The following is a 20,975-nucleotide window of genomic DNA, read 5'->3' as shown; positions in this document are numbered from 1 at the left end:
GAGAGCAATAAAAGGGCTACAATGGGTGCAATGAAAAGAGAGTAGTTTTCAATCAGACAAGTCCCATGTTGAGTATCGGATGCCAGAGTAGAGGACTAGAATCACTGTGTCTAGACTCTCTGGCACCTGACTTCACTTATTTACCAGTGACCAGAGGCCAACCCCCACTGCTTTCTTTTCCTACACCTCGGTCCAGGTCCCTCTATCCCCAGCTCACACATCTTTGAATGATTATGCCAGACCTGCATGCCTCCAGAATCTCCTCTGACTGGCTACTCCCTAACTATAATGTTTGAAGTAAAGCTCTGGTTTCTGAACTTCAGCAGATAATCGAGGACAAAAGCTAACAGGGCTGTCAAGTGAGGACGTTTACCAGCATTAAGCTTAAAAAGTAGCCTACAGATCAAAGAGAGGCCAAATAGAGAAGCATAGTGGAAAACATGTGGATAAGTCAGCTGCAGCTTGCCTACTCTTCTGTGAAAGAATATTGAATATCGCTATGACATCACTGCACAACCATGCTCTTTGATTGGCCAGACTATTACCGATAAATGCTGTTACAAACATATGGTTTATATTTGCACCTATTTAAATAACGCATGCGATGCTGGGGTCTAAACAAGAATGGACTTTTAACTATAACTACAATTGCTTCCATTAATCCAGGGAAGGCAATGAGAATGTTTTCCAGCGATATTGCATTCTTATTAACTATTAAAATGTTGCAAAACAATACTATGAGCCTGCAAGTTGCATACCTGAAACAAACAGAACTTTGAAAACAGAAATCAGCAACACATAGTCTATCTGACACTTCTTACAGCCTGCAGAATTATGATAAACTGGAAGATTGTAATTTACGTTTCTGAACAGGAAGGCTCAAGGTCTCAATCTCATTTTTTTCTGATAGATGAATATGGTCTCATTTTTTATTATGAAGAATAAGGAAGAAGTAAACATCCATTTGGGACTATTTCTAAATATAAGTATTATCAATAAACAGTGCCTCCACAGAGCAATGGTCATAAACAAATACTGTATTTTTAAGGCTATTTAGAAGTACTACCAAAATATATTTTTGTTGCATGTGAACAAAAGAATTGGCAAGTGATGTAAATATAGTCTATATTGGACAGAAGATTCTGATAATTTTACTTGCAAATTATATGCTTATATTTATTCATTTATCAAAGCATACATAAATAGATCTCTTTTCAGACCAACTTACTTAACAAATTAGAGAGGTAACTTGCTATAAAGTAAATAAGATACTTAAAAATACTTCAAATTCAGGCAACTTCACATTAAAGAGATGTTTCATTATTTTTAATTTAAGAACACTGTTAATGCATATATACAGGACTGCACTTGAAAAGAATAATTTTGTAACTTACAGTTACAAAATACAGTTCCCTGAGGCCTGATAGATATTTCAAGGGTTCTTCCAGGGTCAAAAAGTTGGGAAAGACTGGTCTAGAGCCATAGCTGTGCCTTACTCAAAATTCTGAGAGGAACTAGCTATTAATTATTTTCAATCAGACGATTAATATCTACATTTATCAATAAACTTAAAGTTCTTTCTTTCTGAACGGGATAGCACTCCTCCAGACAGGACTGGTGCACAATTTGTGGGTCCTCCTGGACTTAAAGCTCCTGCTCAAAGAGGAGGCCAGGAATGCTTTTGCCCAGATTCATCTGGTGCACCAATTGCACCCTTTCTTGGGCTGAGATTCCCTTCTCACAGTCCCTTACGCCTTAGTCACCTTGCATGTGGACTACTGCAATGCATTCTACACGGGGCTGCCTTTGAAGACTACTCAGAAGCTGCAGCTGGTCCAGAATGCAGTGGCATAAGCAATTATGGACCATCTTCTGCTGCATGAGATGCACTGGTTACCAGTAACATTTGGTGAAATTTAAGGTGCTGGTTGTAACCTATAAAACCCTCAATGGTATAGCACCTGACCATCTTTCTTCCATTGTTTCTCCCTATTTGATAAGATCTGACAGAGTAGGTATGCTCCAGGTCCCATCTTTGAAACACTGTCTTCTAACGGGACCTAGGCAGCATGCCTTCTCTGCTGCAGCACCCGCCCTTTGAAATAGTATCCCAGCAAAAATTCAAGTTGCCTCAAACCTGCTGTCCTTTAAATAGGTCTTGACACTTGGCTCTTTCTCCAGGTGCTGGGTCAGAAAGCATATGCCTTGGTGGGAATTTTATTCTGTTAGTCCCCATGTTTTCCCCTTCATTTTAGTTTTACTGTACTGAATGTGTTTTTGACTTGTATGCTACCCAAAGTCATCATAAGTTGGGCAGCCTATAAATTAGATAAATAAATGTAGGATTCCATCCAGTTAATATAAGATTTTATTAGATTCAATTCAAAGCTGCAAATTTGTTGAAATTTATGAAGAAATATTGAAAACTCTAAAATACAGTCCTATAGTAATATAGTTGAATAATAATTATATTCTTTTCAGGGCTGAATCAAAACAGATGTTAGGGATATGAGATTACTATCTTATGTACACTTACAGGAAAGTATGCTTGACTAAACTCAGTGGGGCTTATTTCTAAATCAACATTCATGATGCTACAGTATGTGTGCGTGGGGTGGGGCGCAGTTGTGTGTGTATACCTAATACTGTTATACATCTTATTGCTAAAATGTTGAACTATAGGCACTGGAAAAAGCAAGCATCCATTAACATCTCTAAAGTTTCAGTATGCCTTTCACAGTAAGAAATCTGAATGCCTAAAACTTTGTAACATGCAATATAACTCATTAATCACATTCACAGATTCTTAACAATATTGTATAAAAATATATTTCACACTGCCAAAATTTGTAGTGGGATTTTTACATTTAAGTATCAAAATTTCACTACAGAGTATGTAGTAAACACTGTGGACCTCACTGTTTATAATGAAATAAGACCTCTGAATGACTGGACTTCAAAAATACTAAACAAAGGTTAATTAGTGCAATAATTAATTTGATTCATGTTGTACATACCTATATACTATTAAAACTCTCATGTCTGTTTGTAACCTTCAACTGGGTGAAATGGTGCATCATAGGGCAACAACTGTGAACCAAACTACCTCAAATGGGCTAACTTACAGAATGCGTCCAAAATCCAGGACCTATTACTTCCATGGGATTTAAATTTGGCAAAGTTGTAGCCACTTCAGCACCACTGCACCTTCCAACTACACTTCCCAGAAACCTGTAGGTTGCATGGCGCAAGAGAAGATGGGAGAGGTGTATCCCTGTCCTTTTTCCTGCCTCCCTCTGGCCCCTGTGCCCAATCAGCTGGCGTTAAGTCCCAATGGGCCAGTGGCAATTGGCCTCTTTGGAGCCGAGGCCGAACTTTGAAATCTCTTTAACAGTGGTGGGTGATGAGGGAAGGACAAGGGAGCGACTCAGATGCCTGCTGGCAAGGTAGGGCTGGCTGGGGGGCACTGGGGGTCAATGAGTGAGCCCTCTTCCTCCCTGGAGGAAGGAGGTCCTTGGGGATACACTGTGATGGGGAGTGGGGGTGCAGTTTTCCTCGTGGTCCACAGCTCCTTTTCTCCCCTTTCACCCCAGCAAAGTGGAAGGCAGTTCTGCAGGTCAGCCAAGGAGGAGGAGTGATTTCCGATGCTCCCTGCCAACTTCCCACAAGGAAAGTCAATAGGGAAGCCAGCAGGAAGTTTGAAGTCTCTCCCTCTCCCACTGCTTTTTTGCCCGCCTGTGGTCATTCTGTTTCTCTCTTTAGGTGAGAAAATATCTCTGAAAGGATGGCCCAATGGATCATGGGTTGTCTAGTATGTTCTAAAAACTGATATATAACTGGAACAGAAAATTATCAACAAAGCAGAATTACCAAGAAAACGAATGTTTTGAATGAACCAGATCAAGAACATTTAAGTTATTAACATAACAATCCAAACTAGTGTCTTTATTGAGAAATGGATGGAAATGTAAAGTTACAATGACCTAAATGTAATATAAAAATCTCAAAAGCAAATTAGGATAAATAAATATATTCCCAAAACTTGCCCTGAGATACTTCTAAAATACTTTTTTTTAAAAAAGACTTGTTTAAATACTATCATTATAATTTAAATAGTACAACCATAATGAACAAAAATAGTGCATTTGCATGTAGAATCAAAGGATATTCAACAAAACTGAAAGGACACAACCAGCTGCAGAATTAGTATCACATTACTCTGCCCTTAAGCTTTACTTGGAGACCCACTGGCTGCTGACCCTTGCTTTAAGGACTTTCAAGACAGAACTAGTATGAAGGAAAAAACATACCTACCTGAGGTATACAGTCAGTATAAGCAAACATTGATTTAAAACGATCATCCATGCTTATATGATACAGAATACACATAGCCACTTGTTTATAATTTTCATTTCCTGGGGGAGGAGGAAAGAAAAACACACAAAAATGTGCATCTATATGAATTAGTCACATCTGATTTACATTTAGCAACATTTAGAAACTACTCTCAAAGCTTACTATAGAAGGAATAGTCTCATTCTTTAACGATTATGACTTTTTTTTAAATAAAAGATTTTCAAGGAAATCTCATATTAGGAAAACAAAATCAAAGAAACCAGTTTAGTTTCATATCGCTATTATATAGTCCAGATATTACTGTAGATAAGCCCATTCACAGATAGCCGGCCTTCAATTTTTAACCAATATACCATGAAAATGGCACCAACCATGGAAAAGCTGACCCTCAAAATTTTCATGTTTTAATTTTCACAATTGGCTTATCTGTGGGTGGTGTATTTTCATGGTATTTTGGTTAAATGCTTGAGGGTTGGCTTATCTGCAGATCAGCTTATCCATGAGTATATGAGGATACTTTAAAAAAGTATTACTGTATATAGTATATGCAGTATATATTTTGTTTACTTTCCTCATAGGTATTTTTCCTTTAGAATAGGCTAGGTCTAATATTGCAAGGATGTTGGTGCTGTAAATTACCAGTTGTTTTCCCTTTTATTAGCATCTCCTGCTTCCCCATCCCATCAATTTAAAAAGCCTAGTAACCAAGAGCAAGATTTGGAAAATTTGATAAAGGGTTGTATACAGAGTGAAGTGGGCAAATAAGATTCCTTGTGCAGACCAGACAAATTGTACTCTGGGTACAATTTAGTTAAATGCTTTGGACTGGAATCAGGAATGAAAAGTACCTTAATATACCTTACTACTTTATAGAGAAAGTCTGTAAAATTAAACATTTCTAAGCATCATATGGAACGTACACATTACTTTTACAAAGAACATGGAAGTTTGGGTGAAAATAATTTTGTATGTTAGTTTTATATCACTATTATATAGTCCAGATATTACCGTAGATAAGCCCATTCACAGATAGCCGGCCTTGAATTTTTAACCAATATACCATGAAAATGGCACCAACCATGGAAAAGCTGACCCTCAAAATTTTCATGTTTTAATTTTCACAATTGGCTTATCTGTGGGTGGTGCTACAATATTCGTATTCAGAAACATTTGCCCCCAAGCTTCAGATAATGAAAATACTCTTGAAAATTAATGATGGAAAGTGCATCATATTTCTGAAATGTACACTTACCTTCATGTAAGTAAAAAAAAAAACACCTACCTGTAGTCCTCACTTAATGACCATTTGTTTAGTGGCGGTTCAGACTTACAACAGTGCTAAAAAAACAAGACTTACAACTGGTGCACACACTTTCAACTGTTGCAGTGACCCCACGGTCATGTGATCACAATTTGGGTGCTTGGCAACCAGTTCGCATTTATGACCATCACAGCATCCTATGGTCATGTGACTGCCATTTTCAACTTTCCTGACCAGCTTCTGGCAAGCAAAATCACTCGCTTAACAACCACATGGTTTACTTAATGGCCACAGTGTTTTGCTTAATGACCACCACAAAAAGGTAATAAAATCAGGTTGGATTCACTTAATGACCCACTTAGCAACCGAAATTCCAGTCTCAATTGTGGTTGTTAAGCAAGGACTACCTGTAATGCGATTTTCAATACTCTAACAAAAACATTTCTAGAGCTAAGTTCAGTCCTTAGCCCTAAGTTGTCTAGCCTTACTGAACTGTCTGATTCTTATGTTTGATAAAAGATCTTATTTCTCTTCTAGATATGAAAATGTACCTTTAAAAGGCAAAAAAAATATATATATATCACCAAATCTCAGTTTTATAGCCATGTTTTTGATCTGAATGTCCGGAAAAGTATGGGTATCACCTCTGCTTTAAATTTATTTTCTCATGTGCCTTGTCCGAATTTTTTAAAAAAGGATTATTTAAGTTTGTTTGTTTTTCAATTAATCATAATTTGAAATACTTGAAATAAATTGTGGGAGAGGAATTAGAATGGGATTGGTGGAAGTTGCAAGTCTGAGGGGTCTGTCATTCTCTCCATTGCATCATTTGCCAATGAAGGCTGGAATAATCAACACAATCCCCTCTGGCACTCTCCATCCCATGCAGAAATTATGTTTTCCAGGAAACCATTGCAGGAAATGAGCAGGAGAATGTTTCTGAAACTAGTATGCCTCTGGTTTGTAATGAGATTACCCAGATACAGGTTGTCAGCAATAACTTGTCCACCATTCTGCACAAGTATGTCAGTATCTATCTTAAGACAATTGGTATCATAGTGCTACTATCATTTGTTTTATTTACATGAGGCTCAACAATAAGGAAAAAGAGCAACAGCCAGAAGACCAAAAGCCCACTGACACATGACTCAACATGAAAATTAGATTCAACTGTAAATAGAAGCCAAGAAAGATTTTTTTAAAAAGTCATCATTTTTAAAGGCATAGGGAGAAAAATATCATAAAACCCTTCATTAGAATGCCTCACAGAGCATTAGAATGCCTCACAGAGTCAAAATTTATAAACTACAGACTTAAAACCTGAGCCCTTAGAAACAAACATCCTGGACATTATGCATTATAGCAATAAATCTAAATAGTGATGAGCTCACTGACAAATAGAGTGAACAGAAATACTTCCCACAAGAATTTATCATGAGCGAACCAAGTAATTCATGTGAAGTTACATTCAGCTGTCCTTTGCATTCATAGTGCCATTCTAAAATATTTGCTCATTCCCAGATGAGGGCAATTAATGCTCAACACACCAGCCATTAGCAGCCATAACTTACTTTTCTGTGTAACATATTGCCATTATAAAATATACTCAGTGGTTTATAGAAAGAATACTGTTTAAATTTGCATCTGTAGTTCATCTGGAACAGCTGGGGTGGAAAAATATAATGTCCCTTGGGCTGTTTTCACACAGTTTTCAACAAATGTAAAGGGCCAACTATACATATCTGGGATCTCAAGTTCAAAATTATTCTAAGCTTTTGAACAGTAAGCCACAAAATAGCAGTTGTGGAGCAGAACTATTTTATTCTTCTCATTAGCATACCACCCCTAAAATTTTAAGGCTAGAGTTTCTGACTTGGGGCTTGCCAGCCTCATTCATCAAAGCCAATTTGAAGCATCTGACCTACAGAATGCATTGCAATGACTGGAAACTCATGCATATATGCAAGAAGTGTATGCTTCTGAAGAGTTAAAAATGCATTAAAAGAGATATTTACCTGCTGCTTGCTATATGAAATGCCTTCTTTTGCTGATCTCCATACTGTCTTCAACCATTCCCACATAGACAATGACTGGGTTCACACATGGGCTCATACAAGCCGTAATTGATTTTGACTTGGTGTGATGTGTGACTCCAGACACTATGATTTGTAAACACAATGGTTGAAATCAGCCTTCCCCAAACCCAGTGTCCTCTACCAATTCCCCACCTCTTAGTAATGGCCATGCTGACTAAGGAATTCCGGAAGTTACCCATGCTTCCAAAGGCACCTAAGTTGGGGAAGCTGGTTTAAGTCAATGGTGAGTTCAGATGATATAGAGGAGATCACTGTAAGTAAAGTGCACACTGCTGGAAACCAGCAGATTCTTGATTCTGGCCCTGACCTTGCTGGCATTCCAGAAGGGGCCGAAGATACAGTTTTGCCATCAGGCCTGTGGATCCGGTAACAGTAGTGTGGAGCCTGCAAACTGGCTTTTTGTTAGTGAAATTGACTGAGCGCTTCTGCTGGTTATGTTTTTATGGTTTTAATAGTTTTTACTGTTCTTAATGTTTTGTTATGTTTTTTTGTTATTTTTGTATTGTTTTTGTATTTTCAACTTCACTATGTGAGATGGGCAGCTACATAAATTGAACAAATACATACTGTTATATGTGAAACGCCTGCTGACTCAGTCGAAGTTTGGAAAATGCATATTGCCAACTATTTTTTACTTTCAGAATCCCCCAAAGTTGATATTAAAAACTTAAAAACTTAAAATCAACAATGTGATTTTAATCACTCTCTTTCTCCATGCTATGTAGTAGTACTGGAGTAACACTATGCTTTGAATTAAGTGATTTAGCACATCAACAATGGACAGCCTTTTTATGAATCATGGTTTGTACAATTTTTGGACAGGGGGGTTGTTGTTAAAACTATTTTTTGATCTCTGATGACCACAGGAGTCATGACTGCAACACAGCAATGCCACTAGAGAGATTATAGTCAGAATTTTTAAAGTGTTTTGTGAAAGTCAGTAGAGTTGTTTGAAGTAAATAAGATCTGTGGATCCTACCAAAAGTTTAATGCACCTACAATTCTGCATTGCTTTGGTTGCTTAAAGGAAAAAAATCACACCATGGTAGCTCATTAATAAGATATTGAATTCAGCAGCATGATTTAAGGTCACAGGAATTGCTAGAAAGGGATTACGAAGTCTAAGACGTCCAGGACCACAGGTTGTCCCATCCTCCTTAGAAATATACGTTAACTTTGGTGGAAGATAAATCACCAGTTAGATTTCTTTAAATGTGCACAACTGAAAAAAATAATAGTTATCATTTACTACTCGTATTTGGGAGATAAAAGACTTTCCTGTAGTTGTTTTGGAAGAAAATATTTAATACTTTGAAAAACAATTTATTTAGACCTAGCAAGCAAACCCACTAGCTGTGGAACTATCTAGCTATACCAGAATATCCAACAGTGTAACTAAAATGGGGCAGAGCAACAGGCAGAATAGAAAGAGAAAGGGAGAAGCACACTTATGCTATGTCCTATACTGCATTTTTCTTATCTATTAACCTTAAAGCTTAATACAAAACATTCCTCCTTCTCTCCCTCATTTTTATAATGTATTTTTCACTGGTAAAATACATAGTCCTGGTGTTATTTTAGAATGTCCCCAAACTGGGATTTTTATTAATAAAGTGCTCCAAAAGGCATTAATGTTTGACTGAAAATCCTAGCCTATAGTCTGACAATACATGTAAGATTTCCCATAAAAATGGACAGACTTACGTCTGGTTACTCCCATTCATACTTGAATAATGTTTTGCTAGAGGTTGAGTAAGAATGGAATTACCACTATTCTTCCCATAACACCATTCATTTCAGCAACTTCAGGCCTATATAGATTATATTTAGTGAGATGGTTGTATTGTATGTTAGATTTTGGTGCACTCTCCTCTGATCTCATTTATATTTTATGTTAATTGTTTTTAATGGTTAAGATTTGTTTTGTTTAATTTATTGTATGTCACACAGAGTCATGATAGTGAGATGGGAAGCTATATAAATTTAATAAAACAAAAAAAATGGACCGGGGGGTAACATTTATTTTTCAAGATATACATGCTTCCTAACAGCACAAAATCCACCTTCAAAATAAACCTCTGAATAGTTACCATCATCTGCAGACCAAATATTTTATTCCTCATATGATTCAATCAATTACTGCTAGGAAGAAATGGACACCTCAGGCAATATTCACACACAAAATATTAAAACCAGCTGTGGCAGAACCGCTGTACGAATGAAGGTTTCTCCATTTAATTGGGAAAACAGGAGGAAGTATAACATTTTACTGCTGTGAGTAACTTCAAGCAATCTTGATAAGATATTGCTGAACTCTTAAGGCAGGACATGTGCTTTCTGTTATGATCTGCTGCATATAACTCTTATTGTTTGCTCACTTAATCAGGTTGGGAAATGCATGTTTCTTTATAGGATATATTAGACTAAATAAGAAAAACATTGCTGCTGTTAAAAGCAGCTCCTTTCTCATACACATGTGTAAACTGTGTGCTTAACATGCAGTTTTAAGTTCAATATGAAAAGGACATAAAGAGTTTTTTAAAGCTTTTTGAAAGGACCATCCATAAAAACAACAGACTGTTAATAAAAATTAAAAGGTGAGACAGATGAAGAACAATAAAAAGCAATACATAAAATCGATTAACACAACAATTTAAAATGATACTTAAAAGTTTGTGAAACCTTTAATTTTTTCAATATTTCTGCTTAAATATGACCTTAAACGTGATTAGATCTCCACACAAGTGCTAAAACTATATAAAGAGAACCCAATTAAACAAATGAGTCAAAAACTTTACACTTGTTCATTTATTTGTTGAGGAAAATGATCCATAAATAAATAAAACATTTTATTGATATAAGATGAAACAAACAATTGATCTCTGGTGTTTCAACAAAAGCAGCATTTCCCCACTGAACTGATCAGGGAGAATGAAAAAAGATAGTATCAACAAAACATGATAATCATTTACAGCAGGGTTATCACAGAGCTCCAACTTTAAAATGTCAATGATGAAAATTTTGTGAAATCTTGGGCTATCAAAAGTAATTCTGTAGAGCCCAGACTTCAAAAAATAATTTACTCCAGTAAAATTTCACCTTTTTAAGAAGCACCTATAAGAACTTGTGGAGATTGCCATATTCTGATGACTGCTATGTAACACGTATTTTTGTATTTTGGAACAAGATGTCAAATATCTTATGTGGAATTAGTTTTATGCTGTTCTAGAAAAATCAGTTTAAAATTCATTGCATGTCTGACACAAAAAGAATGGTCACTGTTTTGAAATCTGAAGTATCACCACGAAAAATAAAAGGAGGAGTCAAGATCAGAACACAACACCCAGATGTTCATACCAGTTACATCCAGTAGGTTGCTCGGCAATACCACGATACCCCATTGAAGCATCAATTAAATTCTTCCTGATACCCAGAAGGCATTTAGTTGTTATTTCAGTTGACTTTTTTTTCTGTTTTAATTTGCTATATTGATGCAGAGTGATGGGCGAAATCAGGTTTTGTAGCAATAATTTCTCCTGATGATTTTGTGAATTTGTAATATTTTGATATTAGAAGTTGGGCTGAGACTGTTTGTAGAGTTTATGTTATTACTGAACACAACGTTGCAATGCCATTTAGCATGGATCTATATCACATAATTATCTAGAGAATATATGGTAATGGGATGGGAGTAACATGTATCAAATGTTTGATCACGTCTTTTCAGGTTAAAACTGGATCCATTTTGCAGAATCCAGCCTGTATGTATTAAAGACCTGCTAGATGAGGGAAAGGTTAAAAGGGATCATCTTGTTTTTTAGTTCACTTGCAATTTAGGTCTGGGAAAATGGAATCAGAATCCTAATACTCTATTGTTAATTCAACCATACTGAGGTCCAGAAACTTTCTACATAGGGTGTATACTTCTTTTAGTCTCAATAATTGAGATACAGGTATAATGTTATTGTCATTGCTTAGATTCAGGGAGAGGAAATGTTTTAGTTGACACATTTGCAGTTTGGAGAATAGGTTGTGAGTGCTCTAATAAAATAACTGTCATGGAAAAGACTTATTCAAAAAACTGTTGACTTCACTGGTGAAAAATCACTCATGTGGTGACTTTGATGTGTGTAGAAAATTATAAAGTAACTATTCAAGAAGATAAAGTAATTTCCAGCAGCCCTTACAGTTCTCAGGATGCTCTGCCACCCTAACAACTTTCTTTTCCATTTCCTAGGCATGCATAAATACTTCCAAGGAAAGCCCTGGATTGTAACTACCTAGTATTATTTCCAAGAACACCTTTGATACTTGTATGGGGCCCAGATGCATTTCTGTAAAGGAAGGGGATGGTAAAGGCTGTTGCTTTGTGGCATGTCAGTTTCTCATTCAGTTAAAAGATTCTAAAAAGTCAACTGAGATGGGAAGCAGACTGGCATCAAGGGAAGCATTTGTATACATATTGATTTGAAAGAGGCACTCCTCCAAATAACTGCAGCAGGGCTTGAACTGCTCCTTGTTTTTTTCAATGACTTGCGGATGATGAAACTGGCTTGCAGAAAATCATCTTATTTTGCAGATAAAAATATTAATGAATTACTGAAATATTCTAACACCTGTAGAATATTTCTGAGAATATGTCATGAATGCTATGACAACATACCCAAATATTCAGACATTTAGAGCAATTGTTAACATGTTAATCATACTAATCAATAGAAAAATATAACTCTTTCATGAAATTCTAATAAACAATGAAGCATGATTATTAGGACTAATGCTAAGTTTCATAGTGAGAAAAGAATTAAACCTACCCAACAATGCAGTGAGTTTTGGAAGAAGTCCTACTTGCACCATTTTATTTCTCAAGCCTGTGTCAAAGGAAAGGTTCAGTAAAAGTCTAAGAGTAATATTCAGAAGATCTTCATGTTCACATGGTATCATTTTCACTAGTTTGTCAATTATATCCATTTCAACCTATGTGAGAAGTATGGGGAAAAAACGAAGAAGTCTGAAATCATATTGCAAACATTTAACACAAACTGAAGAACAGTTAAAGTTTAATAATAAAAAAATATTTTCTCCAGTATGTAGCAATAATTATATTAAAAATTAGGCTTGCTGAAATTTCTCATGAATTATGGTTTTTTAATTCTTAAAATACAGATAATTCAAATATCCTTAATACATTTTAGTGTCTCTGAAACTGGTTCATTTTAGCTCAAATTATTGTGTAAATTAGTGGTTGGCAATCTTCAGGATAGCATCATGCTCCAAAAGTGAGGTAAAGAATGAAACAATTTGTCATTCTACTTCCATTCTGAGATACTGTCTATGTGCTTTAGGGAGCGAGGTATTAGTAATACATTGCTTCAAATAAAGTATATCATGTTCAACAATGTATCATTTTAAATTATTTTTAAAAATACATTTTGTTTTAAGAGTGGTATTCCAAATGCCTACAACCACTATCAATTCAGAAGGGACATATGATCATGATTAAAAGGTAAATTAAATTCCTCATCCTCTTGGCAACATTCCCTGTTACATGCCTTCCTTTTAACTCAGTTGGATCCAAATTTAATCAATACAATTTGTTAGACATAATATTATTTCAGCAGGCTCACCACAATAAATATGACTAATCTACAATAACCTAATGTATATTTATATATAGGGTGTTTGTCCTTTGAATATCTGAGATTAACTTCTATCAGCTGAACCATCTACTCCAATACAGTATCATATAATTCACTGTAAGTCACTGTCTTTTCAAGAACTCATTTAACGATCGCTCCAACCTGAGACTTCAGTTCATCTTCTCTACTTAATGAACCTGAGATTCTTCTGCACAATAAGTATCTTCCGTCACTGAACTACTTTATGACTTTTCCCCATGGAAACGCATGAAGCAACAAATTGTCTGATGCATAGTATGGGCTGCTCAACAGATAAAAACAAAATGAATATGCAGAAGAAATTTTACAGTGTTTTGTTGACTAGCTGTCAACATATTTTAATATTTCAAGAGTACTATAAAAATATACCATATCATTTTTGTTCTCCATAAAGATGCTGAGTTTCTTCAGAAATGACACAACCAGTATTAACAGTTCAAAGTTATCTCGGTCAAGAGCTTTCACCAACATGTGTACAATATTCTTGTTCCTCATCTTCAGTTCAGTTCGTGTGTCCTCAGCAAGATTTAGCAGCAAATAAAGAGCAACTGATTCATCAGCAGGCAAAAATAAAACACACAATTGAGAGATTATGAATACTGTCTGCTCACTGTATAGTGCATGAATTATTTCAAAGATCTGGGCCATCACAAATATTTCCTGAGCAAAGTTCAGTGGAGTACAATTGCAGAAAAAGAGTATGCTGGTTTTGCTCCCTAGCCTATCTCAGCAAAATGTGAAGTCTGATAGTCTATTGGGAGAAAATGTGGTGTAATCTTTCTAAAATATACTCTAGATTAATTATCAGAAGATAATTAACATGGCTTATCTTACATTATTTTAATATGAGCTTATCTTCTTTATCACATCCATCAATACCAACTCTTTTTTGTATGTACTGCATATTGTGTACAACTTTTGAACTTAGATTCAAAAGACAAATCAAGACATCTACATTGCCTGTCCCCAAAATGTGTGTTTTTCATTTCTCTGGAGATTTTCAAAACGCAATTTTTTAGGACAATGCATGCCAGCCTTATTAAGCAGACCAGACTAAGAAACAGACACAGTGCAGATCTAAGCTATTTTTATTAGAACAGCTATAGTAATAGAACCTTGCAAATCTGAATGTGCTACCTTTCCTCCCTCTTTTACCTTCATGAGGATTGTGGGGGGGCGGGGGGGACAGAGGCTGCCTGAGGCATTTTCACAAATTACTTTCTTGGCCTGGCTCAGGTTTCCTTCATCTGATTATTGCCTTGATAGCAGATCTTCCTTCTGTCCTTCAAGGCCATCCTCTTTATCCACTAAATTGCAACACTTTTTGGTTGTACTGAACTTAATGGTTAGTGATTAAACCAACAAAAGGTTAAGTTGACTCTACTACCTGTCAAATATATTACTTTACTAAAATAATTAATACAAACACATATTAATATAAGTTTCTGAACATTTTAATTCATTCAAATTATGAGCAGAAATATCTTGTAAAATTAATTTTTACTTTCAAGTTACAATCATGTTACACACTTATAAACTCTACTTTAATTAATGAATACTGGGGATCATATTCCTCCTATTCTACAGTTATTGCAGTATTTCCTGCCTTTCAAGATACAAAACCTTGTAAGCCACATAAGAAGCACCATCAGGATACATATAGGGGATGAGTATGTGCAGAGGAAAGGAAAGAACAGTGTCTGAGGTGATCTCTGCTTGTCTCCTTTTCTCTCCTGGAATTTTTCTGATAGGCCAGTGAATGGCACTGACCTTCAGGGGGAGTGAAAGGAGTACTAGCGGGGTGATTTCACCTGTCTGCCACCTTCATCTAATGAGCATTCAAATCAAACATGAACTTCTCAGAAACTCTTTCTTTGCTTGATATATTTTCATTTACAATACTGTATACCAGTTCTGGAACTTGTTCCTCCATTATCATTATTATTATTATTCCACTATATAACATAACGCGGTGAACATTCCTTACATAAATATTCTTTGATAGTCATTAGCTGATACTTCATTGGTTTAACTTATATACTGTGCTCTTAATTCTCTGCACTAACCTGAAAGGGATTGTTACAAATAGACAGCCTGCCTCTGTATTAACTTCTTGTAACATTTGCAAAACAAAGATAAACACCACTAAAATGAGTTCTAGGTAATACAAATAGCTCCAATTCTAACTAATAGAATAAGCTATGCAGTCTTTCAGACTTCCCATAATTTTTTTTAAATGCTGAGAAAGTGTCTACAGTATATCAGATAATCAAGAATCAAAATTTGTACCTCGAAGTAGTTGTTCTTGCTTAACCACCAGACCTTGGTACTTTTTAAAGGTTTTTTCATATTCCTTTTTCAGTGTTTGATTATCAGGATCTTCATCAAGTGGATATTTAAAGATAAGGATATGCCCAACACTTAAGAAATACAAAACTTATAAGGTATTCTTTGATCACGAGTAGATGGATATGTCCGGTAGGAGTACTTGCTTCAATTACAAGATAGCAGCCATATTCATATAGCACAATAAGACAGGATTCTAAGATTCTAAGAATTCTGGATTACCCTGTTGAGAAAGCCTACTGGCACATGCTATGCTATCATTCCCATTGGGCTTCTCCTGCTTGCAAGAACAATTAAACCCATCACCAAAAGTTCTTGTAATATGTTATATGCAGGAACTCTGGATTACCTTCAGATCAAAAGCAACAGCTTACCAGAAACAAGCCAGAAATTCCAGTTCATACACAACACAAACCAACCACTGAATGGATTTCCATGATTTGCTTAGCTATTTCTGCTAGCAGGAGAGAAGCAGGAATGAACGAACAACAATGAACATCAGCACATTTGTTCATAGTAAACCAGAACCATTTGGAGTTTCTGGCTTAATGTGACATATCAACAGCCCCAGTATCTGCCAGCCCCTGTAAATACAGCTATCCAAATAATAAGTAGGAGATTTGCTGCTACTTTGTTGATTTAAGCAATATGCTATGATCTTAGATCTCTGCACTAACCTGAAATAAAGGGACTGCTACAAATAGACAGCTATTAATTTCTTGTAGCATTTGCTAAACTAAGATAAACACCACTAAAATAAGAGACTTTTTCCATCTATACAGAAAAGATACTAATATTCAATTCATTCTCTGATAGCAGATTCTATATATCCAAAAGGGCACCATCCTTATAAATTATATATTCAGTCTTGAAAGCGTTACTGAAATGTTTTATTTCAAAATTAAAGGATAAGGGAATCTTAAGAACAACCAAATGAGTATGCTGAGTGAACCCAACAAGCTGAGTAAAATGTTGGGAATGGAGGTAGAGTAGAGTTTTCTGGAAAAGAGAAGGATTTTTGTCAACTATGAACCAGAGTGTTCTATGCTGTAACAATATGCTGGATTCATGCCTGTCCATTAGTCTGCTAACAACAAAACAAGGATATCAGCTTTCTTCTTCTTGGTAAGTTCCTCTTGCCAGAGTTCATGTCTCTTTAGCTCATGATCAATGATGTTCATGCAAAGAGCTCCAATTTTATAGTGTGTAATCAGTCCGTGAAACTGAGAAAAGCTATATTAAAAAAGAATCAAAATCAGAGTGACTGGCTCCAAAGTAAATCCTCTATAACTATTCACCCACAAGCATGACTTAATAACTACAGCTGTACTCATTTTAAAATATGAAGCTTCCAGAACATATTAACATAGATAATATATTACTATACATACCTAGAGAAACAGAAAAATATATATATTATATTAGTAGCAAGTTCTACACTTTGTTTCCAGTCCTCTCGTAGAACCCTGGCCAAAGCACCCAATGCAGTTTCTAAAAAGTGAGAAGAAAGAATTGACTCAACAACAGAGTGAAGTTCATATTCCTAATGCACTGTAGTATGTCTTCTGCCAAATGTCTACATCAGACAAAGGTATCACCAATTCAGGTTGAAGAATCAAGGCTATCAAGAACCTCTGCTCATTTCAGTATGAACCTAGTGATATAAAAATTATTCTGCAAGGCTGACCAGCATGTGAACCTTTTAGTGGTCAAGCTAGCCTCTTCTTCCGCTTCCCTCAAGGAATTGCCCGCTGCCTCTATGAACTGTGAAGCTCTGATAACAGGTTTATGGCTTTCCTTTTCCTAACCTTTCTGCTCTCTAACAATGTAGCTACTTCCACTCTAACAAGAATTGTCCCAACCTCTTTCCCACTAACGATGAAATTGATTTCCCTGCCTTAGAGAACAAAATAGTTAATCTTTTGCTCACACTAACCACTTCATCATTCCATCAACTGATGCCTCACATGCATTTTAAGGAGCAGGAACTATCCCTGGTTCCCACATGCATGCTTTTGCTGATACGAATAGACAAGTCTCAATTTCGGGATCAATCACTCTGGTACCATTTCCTGGTGCTGGATGAGAAGGGGGAACCTGGTATTATAAAATTGTGCACCAAAAGACTCATAAGCACAGACACAAGTCATGATGAAAGGCCTCTCCTGCCACTGCCTGTCATGGTTGAACAGGACGAGAGCTCCCTTTTGCTTTTATTAACATCACTCTGCTTAATAAACTTTGTATTTTATTGTAATTCTCTATTCTTCATTATTTCTTCAGGAGCTCACCCATGGTAGCCACCACGTACAACAATTGGCACAGTGAGCAGGATCCTGCAGAAAAAATGTGTGGTGCTAGAAAGGGGAAGAAAGCTCAGGGACAGATACTGAGTGTCCTGTTCAAACTATGAAGCGGCCAGGCAGAATTATTATCAAAACATTTTTTGTTAAATAACTATTTACAATAAATAAGTCCTTATAGTCAAGAGGCAGGCTGATTCTGATCAAGACCAACTGAATAATAACGAGGAAACCGGCAAGGTTGCAGGAAGAGACTGTAGTAGAATAGCAGAGCAGGATTCACTGACGAAGACTGGAAGAAGCTAGGGCATGTGGCAATGCTGAAACTGGAGACAAATATCCACAATCTGGAACACCACTAGAACTAGGCTGGCACTGGGAAGCTGGGCGAGACCGAACTGGACCTTTTGAGCAAGTCTTGGCTACAGCGGCAGGACTGGACTGGGTGCGGTGGCTCAGGCTGGGCTAAAAATTCTGGGCTGGAGGCTCAAAACAAGGCAGAGAACTCAAAGCAAGGCTAGACTCAGCTAGAGGTACTGGGCTAGGCTGGATACTCGGGGGTGGATGCTCGGAACAAGGCTGAGAACTCGAAGCAAGGCTGGACTTGGCTGAGGATTCCTGACTGGGCTGGAAGCTAGGCACATAACATGGCTGGACTGGAAGTTCTGAACTAGGTGAGATAGCAGCATGCCTTACAAATAGAATTCCTGGGACCCAACATGGAATTATTTGCTGCAGACATGAAAGCTATACTACTGAAAAATGCTCCCTCACAGTGGAAGGGTCCTTTTTTGAGCAACTTGAGACCTGTGGTGGAGCAAAGGATCTGGGACATGGGAATGACACTTAATCACCTAGCTCAGGTACAGGAGGAGAAAAGCGGTGTGACTAGTAAAGCAAGTCGACTATGGGTGAAAAGGGGCTGTCAAAGTCAGCAGACAGCTGATGTGAATTGACCTCATCAAGGTTGGCATCCCCAGAGAAAAGACAGATAAGCAGCCGAATCCCAAGATCTTTGAACAGGAGCTGTGAGTCCAGGAAGATCTCCAGAGAAAGAAGAAAACCACCATAAAACTATGCTCCCATCTCCAACCCATGGAGACAGCTCAGAAGGATACCGTGGTCAATGGCATCAAAAGCCACTGAAAGGTCAAACAGCACAAGGACGGATGTGCCACCAGCATTTTGGCTCCATCACAGGTCATCAGCAAGCATGACCAAGGCTGTCTCAGTACTAAATCCTGGCCTAAAACCAGACTGAAATGGGTAGTCAGACTTACCAAATCAACTTTATTTAAAAAGAAAATAAATAAATAAAAGCCCTGAAAATTACAACAGAACATGCAGTGTTCCTGCCAGGCCCCAAGAAAGTGCTGGTCTACTAGCAATGAATGTTTTTTTTTTTTTCCTCAGCCTGGAAAATGAAATGCAAGGTTGATATTAGACTCAATTTCTTAATGTTGTATAAAGAATAAAAATTCATTAGATTTACACAACACAGAAAAAAGAAATTAATCCTAATACAGGTTCTTGTCCAGATTTATTACTTCAGAATTACAATTTCCCTGAAAACGGATACTGCCTCTATATCAGTAACATGGATATAGAGGGAATTCTATTCCCTCCCATATGTTTCCCAGCTTTTGTTCATAGCTTCTTTCTTAGTTTTTTTCATTTGGTTCTGCCTTTTCTATCCTCAGGATAGAAGAAAGGGGTGAGGTAGCCATTTGTTTTATGTAACTGAGAGCCATCCCTCATTAGAATGCATAGTCTTCATTTGGTAAGCAGCCTGGAGTATTGTGAAGTCTGGCAGCAGAGACTACACTCACAACAGCATCAAAGTTCAACATCTTGTACACTACTAGCCTCTGCAGTAGACTTCTGCTGTAAGGGGGCATTAAAAGATCAACAAAACTGATTTCTTTAAAAGCCAACTTCTCCTTGGCAATGGGGAAATATTGTCTGCAATATATCTTAATTCCTTCCTTTAAATGATTTTACAAAAATGAAGTTACAATGTTTTTCGAGAAGCCATATTTTCTTCCAGCAGGTTTGGAAAAACTATCCACGAAGGGTTTATTTTAGCATGCAAGAGCCTTCATTTATCAGGCCCATAAAAGAGTTTTTTAAAAGTGTTACTTTTAACAAATAAAGTTCTACGGTAAAGAAATACCAGAAATGTTAATTTCAATTATAACTCAAATATAAATTCCCACTTCAAACTTGCCTTCAGTGTATATTCAAATCTATGCATATTTACTTGAAAATAAGCTCTGCAGATTTCAGACCTACTTCTCAGTAAACCTACATAAAGCAAGATGCAAACTATACTGTTAAATAAGTCATTCCTGCATTCCTAATAAAAAAGAAAGTGATCTTCCAACGAATAGCTAACATTTAAAAAATACATCAGACCTACTCTGAAAGATTATTTCCCCTTCTTTCTTTAGTCCGCAAGCCTTGAGAATCTCTACTAATTATAAAGATAATTGTTCCATATCCAATGCTTTTTAAAAGTAATTTACTCAATTTCCTATATCTGCAGACACTGGAATGTGCACAGAGTCAAAATTATCTTTAAAGTATGCCTAACTTGCATCCTTATTGGCTCACGTACGGAAAACACAGTCATTACAACTATGGTAATTTTAATGAGAATTTGTGTGGAATCTTATACAATACGTACATTTTCAATCCCAACCTCCCCAAAATGTCTGGACCATGAATCACCATGAATAAAGTAAAAAAATCGGAATAGTACCATACCAAAGAACTTTAACCATGTCATTGAAAGACATAGCTAAACTGTAACAGAGATAAACCATTTCTGTTATACACAATTTCTTCTACGTTATATATTCAAACTAACCAAGCCAAGATACTCACTATTACCAAAAATAGCGTACTATTACTGTACTATCTCATGATAGCTAAT

The 20,975-nt window shown here is 36.5% G+C and overlaps 1 protein-coding gene across 1 annotated transcript in view; it reads right to left on the bottom strand.

The window, feature by feature from the left end:
• KIFAP3 (kinesin associated protein 3) overlaps nt 1-20,975 on the bottom strand; it is a 72,621-nt gene that overhangs the window by 45,078 nt on the left and 6,568 nt on the right. The window contains exons 6-11 of the mRNA XM_063298555.1: nt 17,129-17,228; nt 16,846-16,970; nt 15,681-15,779; nt 13,761-13,939; nt 12,528-12,690; nt 4,315-4,415 (exon numbers count right to left, since the gene is read on the bottom strand). Of these exons, the coding sequence (XP_063154625.1) occupies nt 4,315-4,415; nt 12,528-12,690; nt 13,761-13,939; nt 15,681-15,779; nt 16,846-16,970; nt 17,129-17,228 (767 nt within the window). The remainder of the gene's footprint in view (nt 1-4,314; nt 4,416-12,527; nt 12,691-13,760; nt 13,940-15,680; nt 15,780-16,845; nt 16,971-17,128; nt 17,229-20,975) is intronic.

Source organism: Candoia aspera, chromosome 3 (genome assembly GCF_035149785.1).
Source record: "Candoia aspera isolate rCanAsp1 chromosome 3, rCanAsp1.hap2, whole genome shotgun sequence".
Classification (NCBI taxonomy): Eukaryota; Metazoa; Chordata; class Lepidosauria; order Squamata; family Boidae; genus Candoia; species Candoia aspera.
The sequence above is the reverse complement of the archived record's forward strand: the minus strand, read 5'-3'. Positions and strand labels throughout refer to the sequence as shown.